General features: G+C 39.5%; 2 protein-coding genes across 2 annotated transcripts; one reads left to right on the forward strand and one right to left on the reverse strand.

The window, feature by feature from the left end:
• Window positions 1-581: 581 nt before the first annotated feature.
• LOC119429398 (DNA repair protein complementing XP-G cells) lies at window positions 582-6,308 on the reverse strand (the record flags this gene model as incomplete). Its single annotated transcript, XM_037697034.1, is given in 9 exon segments — window positions 582-832; window positions 913-1,749; window positions 2,805-3,015; window positions 3,083-3,226; window positions 4,098-4,161; window positions 4,430-4,531; window positions 4,612-4,727; window positions 4,804-4,979; window positions 6,161-6,308. Coding segments are annotated over 9 exon segments (1,989 nt in total), but the record flags the coding sequence as incomplete, so codon positions are not given.
• Window positions 6,309-6,813: 505 nt separating this feature from the next.
• On the forward strand, window positions 6,814-9,359 carry LOC119429400 (golgin-45; the record flags this gene model as incomplete). Its single annotated transcript, XM_037697035.1, is given in 5 exon segments — window positions 6,814-6,866; window positions 7,145-7,218; window positions 8,314-8,765; window positions 8,872-9,071; window positions 9,231-9,359. Coding segments are annotated over 4 exon segments (800 nt in total), but the record flags the coding sequence as incomplete, so codon positions are not given.
• Window positions 9,360-9,498: the final 139 nt, after the last annotated feature.

The following is a 9,498-nucleotide window of genomic DNA, read 5'->3' on the forward strand; positions in this document are numbered from 1 at the left end:
CTATCGTCCAATCAGATGTGGCCTGCCAGACACGCCCATTTTTCTATCGTTTAATCAGATGTGGCCCTCCAGATACGCCCATTTTTCTATCGTCCAATCAGGTGTGGCCTGCCAGACACGCCCATTTTCCTATAGTCCAATCAGATGTGGCCCCCCGGATACACCTTCCGAATTTGTCTGCAGAGATACCTACTTGGAGAGGGTGGAGAACTCCTGGATTAAGCTAGTCCAAAATATATCAGTCAAGAACTAACTGTCTTCGTTTCTGATAACACAACTTTGTATAATTTAATGTTTGTGCAAACTTTTAGTATTATAACAAAAAAGGCTAAATCATGTCATTTGATAACTTAAGACTTTTTTGTTGTTATCCACCTGGATGATTGATCTTACAACTCTTCTAATAGTATTAGAATTATTCTGATCTAATTATTTCATGAGGATCTGAGCCTGATAATTATTTAAAATAATTATTAAAACGTTGTTAACTTCATAAATTAGGATAAAATTATGACATCTTGTCACATAAATGAAAAGCAGCAGTTTTTAATATCTTAAAGTTCGAGGAGAGAAATCCTCACCATGCTAATGTGTTCCCATTCACTGACTCTTGTTGTTTTAGGTTCTGGTTCTGGTTCCTCCTGAGTCTGAGCCTCTGACTTGTCCTCTTCCTCCGGATTCTCGAGAACCTCGGTTGATTTTGTATCCGACTCATTTTTTATCAACCCATCTTCGTCGGCTCCTTCTGAAAATCTCTTTTCTCCGCTCTTATCTGAAGCATCTTCTCCACGCTGCTCTTTATTTTCTTCGTCTGAGACCTCGATAAAACTCTCTAAGAAAAGCGGCACACGAACACATTTGAAAACTTAAGAGCTGAATGTGGTTTGATGCTAAACATTTGATTTCTTTTACCTTCAGAGGCGCTGTCCTCTCCATTCTCTGACTTCACCTCATCTCCATTCGTCTCCTCCTGACCTCCAATATTCTCCTTCTCCTCTGAGTTTCCAGGATGAGTGTCGGCTCCTGTGCTCTCAGGTTTTGACGGAGGACTGATAGTTAGTGTGTTCTGATTGGACTCATCCCCCGGTGGTTCAAATTCTGTCTTCCTTAGTTCCTCAAGTTCCTCTGTTTCTCCTGTTTGTTCCTCATCTGACCCCGTCTCTGTTTGTTGGAGTGCAGCCAGTCGGAGCGCTTTATTTCTTTGTTCAATCACTTCCTCCATTTCCTCTTCTGAACTGCTATCGAGGACACTGTCTTCCATATGCGGGCTCTGGGCTGCGGCGTTTGTTTTGAAGTCCGACGTTTCTTCGGGTGATGGTTGCGTCTCTTCGTCTGAGCTGCTGATGTCTATGGGACGATGAAGACTTGTCTTCGGTTTGGCAGGTAAGACGCTTGTTCCGTTGTCCTCCTCGGTTAAAGCTTGCTGGATTGCCAGGAGCGTACGTGGAGACACTCTCCCATCCTTGTTCTCCTGGTCTCCCTCCTCCTCATCGGAGCAGTCGTTCAGAGCAGCCTGGATGGCCTCAAGGGTCCGAGGCGAAGGCGGGCAATCGTCTCCCTGAGATGGTTTTGACTCAGAGGTCCCAGAGTCCTTTGAGGAAGAAGCTCGTACTTCCTCCTCTTCTTCACCCACGGGTCGCCATAAAGGTTTGGGTTTGTCTGCTGCGCTCCTGCAGCTGGACAGGGAGCTCCCAGCCCAGGGTGAAGCTGCAGGCTGGCTCTCTGAGGAATCTTTTGTCTTTTTGGAGCCTGTGTGCAAAATAAAGACAAACATTCAACGATAAGAGTGAAAATTTAAAGTTTAGGTCTGTTTTTTTTTCAATAAAAAGGACAAAACTCTATACTGTATCGCAAAAACCTCTATAACAACTAGGCCGGTCGTGCTAAACAATAAATCAGTTAATCGCATGGTAAATGAAAACTATCAACCTCATTTTCATTTATCAGCTTTATCGTTTCTTCGTGTCTCTTTCTACTGAAGACGCTGGATGACAAAAAGATCAACTCTGGTGCTCTTCACTGACCCCTCCCTTTCTCTTTTCTCGTTAAACCTGTTTTAACGATCCAAAATCGCGTTTTTGGATCGTTAAAAGCAGCTAAGCTGAGAAGCTAAGCTATGAGCTAAGCTAACAGGCTGACCTCGGGAAAAAAACCTCCGTCTGGTCGAAGCTCCAAAATTCACGATTGAAACCAGTGCCTTTGTCTAAAAAGTTGTTTTTCTCTGCAAAAAGAAGCCGAGAACTTATTTACAGATTTTTTTTAAAATTAAAATCTTTGTGTGAAAAATGCTTTGCTAAAGAGCTCAAACCACACCGAGCGTTCGCCATTTTGAGAACCGAAAAACAGGAAGGAGAGACAGCCCATGTCACGTCAAGGGGCCTCCCTCACATTTTTCTTAAAGAGACACGCTGCTCGCTCCCTCACTATCCATCCTTCGGCTCAAACAGTCTTATACTGCCATCCGGTGGTCAAAAAAAGTTATTATACACAAAAATGAACCAACGTTTCTTCTTCAGTTTGACAAATACTAATTATTGTCAAATTTCAAACAATATTATTGTTTATCGCAATAATTTCTGAGACAATTAATCGCCCAATAAAATTTGTTATCGTGACAGGCCTAATAACAACATAAACATTTATCTCCAGCCTTTCAGACAAAAACTAAAATGTTCTCACTGAAATTATAAACATTAAGATATTTAAGCATGATGTTTGATAGACACACTGAAAGAATTCAAACAACTCTGATGATATTCTTGTAAAGTCCAGTCCCCATAACTCTCACATCGTAGCCGTCTCACCTTTAATAAGAATGTAGTGCGAGTTGTCCTCTGAAACCAGGCGGTTTGACTCCACGCTGTGACTCTGTTCATCTCCGTCCTCGTGGCAGAGCTGCGGTGCGCTGCCGGCGCTACGCTGGCTCATCTCTCGTTCGACGCCCTCCAGACGCTGGTTCAGCTGGTTCCTCTGCAGCAGGCCGGCCAGCTGGTACTGAGAAAAGTCTCCTGAACGCTAAGAGAAGACGAACAGAGCTCAGCTGCGAACGGAAGGTAAGAACGTAAACGAGACGTGGACGCACCTCTGGAGGTTTGTGAATCATGGTTCGGCGTCTTTTACAGAACTCTTTCATATCTTTGAGGATTTCGTGTTTCATCTCAGCAGGCAGGCTGGCGAACTCCTCTGAGTTGATGTCCACAGAGTTGGGGTCTTCATACATTTCCTCCTGACGAAAATATAAAAAAATCAGCAATGTGGCTTTGAATGGGAGTTATCAAAGAGGCATTTCATAAAGGAAAACTGAGGCTGAGTGACATCCTAACTTATGTTTCTAGCTACAAATCAAACTAAAATACAGTTTAAAGTCTTCGTAAGAATGCTGCTTGTAAAAAAAACCCACATACAACTGTAAGAAATGTGAACAAATGCAGTTTTATAATAACCCTGCTTTTACTGGAAAACTTACAAAAACCTCCAGTAAAATGCAAATGAGAACATTTAGTGAAATTAACAAAGTCCATGCTCAATAATCCAGGTATAAAATCCAACATTTTTCAGTCAGGTCATCTGGACAGTTTCTTTTTTTGTGCTGAAACGATTCGCCTTCGATCCAGAAGGCTTCATCAGTCGAGGAAACGCACAACAAAACGGATTCTTCCCCCAACAGCTTACTCCAAAGTGGAACAAACCAGTTCTGCTTGTGATAAGATGGTCCCTTTGGTACGCCCCTCCTCCATTGCCGACCCTCTTCCTTGTTGACAGTCTTGTCAAACTGGTTGAAAACAACAAAGTCCATGCTCAATAATCAGGGGAAGAATCAGTTTTGCTTCCTTGACTGATGAAGCCTTCTGGATCGAAGGCGAAACGTTTCAGCAAAAAAAAAAAAGAAACTGTCCAGATGACCCGACTGAAAAATGTTGGATTTAGTGAAATTCTTTGTTAGGATTAAAATGACTTTATTGACTTGAGGTTTAAATAAACTCTAACATCAAAAGCTGATTTGACCTGGAGTTAAATCACAAAAGCTAAAAAAAATCAATCTTCAACATAAATCATTACGGGAGAGCTGAATGTTTTCCATCATATTAATGTGTTACCTGATACATGTGACAGCTGTCAACCATCTCCTCGTTTCCTTCTTTTTCTTCCTCTTCCTCTGAGCTGCAAAAAGAAAATATCACAATAAAAAGGATTATGGATGTAAAATCATATAATAAATGAATTAACCACAACATAAAATACATCTGACCCAATGAACCAAAGTGAAAAGGATTGTGAGAGTTATGTTTATACAAAAGACACAATAAAGTATTCAAGTCTAATCATCTAATCATTTATTTTAGAGTACAAGAAAAGAAGTTGAACTTTCCATTTTCTGTTGACAAAGAGTAACTTGTGATATTTTAAAGTAAGCCTTTCAAGCTCTGACCTGCTTCTTTCCTTGTCCTCTGCTGGTGGAAGTGCTGGCAGGACGTACATGTCGTCCACCTCATTCCTCCTGACGCTGGACAGGCTGGGCAAAGGATCCTTACTGTGGCAGGGAAACAATGTGGGATTAACAGAACTGTTAAGACTAAAACCATTTCACTATTGGTTGTTTTTAAACATTACCTTTTATCTCCAAGTGCAGCTTTGATTGCTTGTCTCTTCAAAAATGTCTTTAGGAGTTTCTCATTGGTTTGTTTGGACTCGCGGGTCAACTCCTCCTTCCTCTGCCTCCTCAGAGCCTGCACAGTTTCAGCAGATAATATGAAATAAAACTACAAGTGGGACTTACACCATCAGAACCTGTAATAAACTTACCAGGGTCTGCTTTTTCAGCAGAGGAGCGTCTCCATCAAACACAAAGACGGGCCTGATTCGGAAGAAAAGCAGCTTACAGATGCGGTGGAATAGAGTGAGGAGGTGGGCGTTCTGGACACTGTTGCCATCACGGTCCCTCACTCCCTTCACTGCCTGGTTCAGCCATATGCTGATGTCTGAGAGAGTCTTGTTAAAGTTATTAAACTGGAAATAATACTATCAGTGCTGACTCAGCTGTTTTCTTAGGTCCAATCACTGAATTTGTGATTTTCCTACATGGCAGGACCATCCTTTAAAAAAAAAACTTCCTTCTTTTTTTGGCTAGTAGGCGAAGACTGATGAGGATTTAAATCTTTGCACAAGGCTCTTTTCTCTTGACGTTTGATTCAGGCAGTTTGAGAACTAATTAGAGCTGATAGCTTTTGCATCATATTTCTTCATTTTATTTTTAACTTTGTTTCCATAATGACAAGATTTCTTGCATTTCCTTGTTCTGATTGTTTTACATTTTTATTTGACTGAATTATAAACCACTTAAGTCAACTTCTGTTGTTTTTATGTGCTATGTAAATAAAATGACATTGAAATTATTACACAACTAAGATAACCAAGAGGAAAATACCCAGAATTCCATTTGTCATCTAGTTGTTTATTTCCCATTTGAGTTAATCGTGGTATGATTTTGAATTTTTGTTCCAACACAAGCTGCTTGATTTTCCTGAAGGAGCAAGAAGACTTTTCCAATAACCTAATAACCTGTTACGTTTATGGCTTCAACCACATTTAATCTCCAAATCAACAAGTTTGGTTTGTCAGCACAAACTCTTTTAACAAACAAAATGTAGAAATTGTAATGACAATATAATTTTTTTGTAGTAAACTCAATTTTTAAAGTTGGAACAAAAAAAAAAGTTTACTAGTTATTTAATAAACAAAATAAATATTATTTTAACCACTGAAAAAGCTTCTGAACATTCACTAAACACATGCTAAAGGTTTTTATAGCAATCTCAAAAACAAACAAACAAACAAACAAAATATATAAGCCACTTTACAGTATGTGACAGAGGACATTTTTTAAATTCAGGACATTAATTAGATATATATATAAAAAATGCTGTCACGTTAGTATTTTTAAACCAAATACACAGCCTTGACACCTATTGAAAGTTATTTTGAAGTTCTCTTAAATTAAAACATTTATTTAAAAACACTTTTTTAAAATGTTAGGATACCTAGTTAAACAAGTCAGCTGCAGTTAAATCATGTCAAAGGAAGAAACAAATAAGAAGGACATTAAGTCAACAACAATTAATGCAAAGAAAGTAAAAATAAAAAACATATTTGGTTTGGATACCAACAGCAAGAATCTTTCCTTCCAGGGTCTCAGGATTGATGGGTTTCCCTGTGCTCTCCAGCAGCCTCCACAGTCCGTGAACTCCCATTTTTTAAATAATAATAACAATTTAAAACTTCAACAAAACAAATAAAATTGTTCCGTTTGTTCGATTTAACAATGTCTGGGTACAAAACTACCGAAAAGGTAGACAGAAACAGCACAAAGAAACATGTTTTTGCATCGTTGCAACAATATTTTCATCCGTATAGAAAATATTGACAGAACAGAAAGTTCCGCGTAATAATTACGTTGACACAAACTGTTATAAATCAAATATTTACTGACCCCATAAGTAGTACGATATTTGTTAATGGTATTATAATAGTATGAAATAAACAAATAAACCGATTGGGGATCAGTTTGAACTACGTGCTTGTGTTTTTTTGTTTGAAAACGGAGTCATTTGCCTTCTACGCCGCTGCTTCGTCGACATAATACATATCACGCATTACTACTGTTCTACGTTTTCAAGATTAAAGATTTTAAGTAAATATTTTTTTAGTTTGACTTCGAGAACTTATTTTTTCTCCTCAAGTAAGCAAAACACGAGTGGCGAATTTGACCGGACGTGTTGCCTGAAAGGCTAAACTCAGGGCGAAAAACACCACGAAGGAGCACCAACTGTTTCCGGTGGGGGAAATAAAACTGTCGGACTCTTTACCCGGTACGTCAACTAATAATTGTTATTTAATCTACAAATGTTGACATTGACTGAGCTGTTAAATGTTATATAATAATCTCTTCATAGAGCCTTAATATTGTTGTGTGCTGGTAAACTTTCTCAATTTAATTTAAGCTTATAGCAAACGGCTAACTTGTTAGCTTATCAGCTAAATGTTATCAGCTTATTATGGCTGATCTCTGACCAGCGGCTTTCTTTCATTAAGATACAATGCTGTCCGTGTTGACAACAAACTACTGTCTTCACTGTTTTTACTGTAGGACGAGGAAACTCCGGGTTTTCATCTGAATTTCATTTTGGCCCTCCACCACCACCATGACAGCTGTTGTGAGAGGTATGTGTATCTTTTTTGACAACATGAATTTTTACATTTCTCCTCTGTTTTCAAGCTAATGATAAAATTTCTGCTTAAGTGGTCTAAAGTTACTTTCTAGTGGGTAAATACTAGGAATCAGGTATGTACTTGGTACATGTAAAGGTACCAAAACTCTACCAGGTAAGCTCTCCAGGTATGTATCTGGTATGCAACTGGTGTTTGAACTGCTACTTACTTGGTACACAGCAGGTATGTACCCGGTATGTATTGGACTGCTTTATGTGTTGCTACTAAAAAAAGCTAAAGTCAAGACTGTGATCAAAATCTAAAACATTTACAATGCCTAAAAGTAGCAAGTTAAAGTGTCAAGAACTACATTGTGCTAAAATGTGATTATCATCACAATTACTCATTAACATCTGCTGACACATTATGTACCTTTTTAAAAAGCACAAACAAATTTTTAATGGGTTCTCAGTCAACGCGATACAAGCTCAATCAGTATAAACACTAGGCCACAGACGATGACAAATATGTGTCCATCTGTATCCCAGAGTACCTTAAAGAAAGTATAAAATCATTTAAAATTATATACCCAAAATAGTCCTGAAAAACTTATCTTAACATGATTGTAATGTTTTTAGATAAACTGAATACTGACACATGACAAAAAAACATGAAAATACAGTAATGGCTAAATGTCTGAACAAATGTAGAGTAAGTATATAAAGCTTATTTTGTATAGCACCTTTAAAAGATAAAACTCACAAAGTGCTTCGCAATAATTACAATAAAAACTGTCCATAGATATAATAACAGTATATAGATTTAAGAAATAGTAAAAATGAAGTAAAACCAATAGGTTAATTGGGGGAAAACAACTGAATTAAAAGCCTTCTAACTTAAAGCTTATTTGATTAAAAACAACTTCAGCTGTCTTTTTAAAAGACTAAAGTCTGTCAAAAGACTGGTTCTTTAGGCAGACATTAGTTCTGATTGAGCACAGTCAATAATTTAAAGTGTATATAATCAAACAAGCTTTTACAGAACTTGATTTTTATTTTTTCATACACTGACATTAGAGGCTACGCCTAATTTTATTTTTCATTTTAGGTTCAGCCAGTGGGCCTATACGAGTTGCTGGTGATGGCATGGAAACTGAAAAACCACCAGCTAACTTAGAGGTTAACACAGATGCTGTTTCATCTGAAGTCTCCCTCCTCAAGATAGCCAGTCCAAAGCTCAGCCTCAAATCTCCTCATGTCGCGGCCCTTGCTGCTCCGCAGCCTCTCGGTGTGCTCCACCTGGGCAAGGTGAGTCGAGAGGCCTGCACCGAGGTGGACGCGGTGAGGATCATCGTGCCGAGAGCTGCCATCACTCGGACTGGCCGGGCAGGACTCGCTGAGGGGAAAGGAGAGACAGGGCAACAGGATAAAGAGCAGGGTTCTCCTCCCCTGCCTCTTGTGGAGGACTGGAGAGGACAGCTGGAGAAACTGCAGAACTCTGAACGCAGACTCCTGCAGGACAAGGAAGGACTTTCCAATCAGCTCCGCGTGCAGACAGAAGTAGGAAGCTTGTCAGGCACTAAAGTTGCTTTTAACACCTGACTTCTTTGGTTATTTGGGCAGCATTTTTCTGAATTTACTGACATTTCTCCATTCCGTGTGGCAGGTGAATCGTGAGTTAAAGAAACTGCTGGTAGCATCTGTGGGTGATGACCTGGAGTACCAGTTTGAGCGTTCAGCACGGGAGAGAAATCAGCTCATCTTAGAGAACGAGGCTCTGGGCCGGAGTCTGGCTCACACCGCGGAACAGCTGGAGCGCATGAGTATTCAGTGCGACGTCTGGAGGAGCAAGTTTCTGGCCAGCAGGTGAGAACAGCTCCAACTGTTTATCATACACATACGGATGCTTGAAAAGGTGGAGGACATGTCAGTGAAGTCACCAGTCTAAAGGAAAACAATTAAACCTACTTTTAGGAATGAACATAATCACCATTTTGATGATTTGCATAAATGTCCTTACTTCAGAGTCATGGCAGAGGAACTGACAAACGCCAGAGCAGCTCTGCAGAGACAAACCAGAGAGGCACAAGGAGCGATTCGTGATCTGTTGTTAGAGAGAGAAGAGTTCACGCGAGACATGACGCTCACTCACAGGTAACGTGATCAACTGATTCTTCTCAACGTCTTCTAACCGATTTCAAGAGGAACAACAACACAGTTAAACTGAGCTACACAAGCCTGGTGTAAAACTGTGCTGCAGCTATTCATAATAGGAACAAGGTATTTAAAATCA

This window comes from Nematolebias whitei, unplaced genomic scaffold (genome assembly GCF_014905685.2).
Source record: "Nematolebias whitei isolate Nwh7 unplaced genomic scaffold, NemWhi1 Nwh_scaf_932, whole genome shotgun sequence".
NCBI lineage: Eukaryota > Metazoa > Chordata > Actinopteri > Cyprinodontiformes > Rivulidae > Nematolebias > Nematolebias whitei.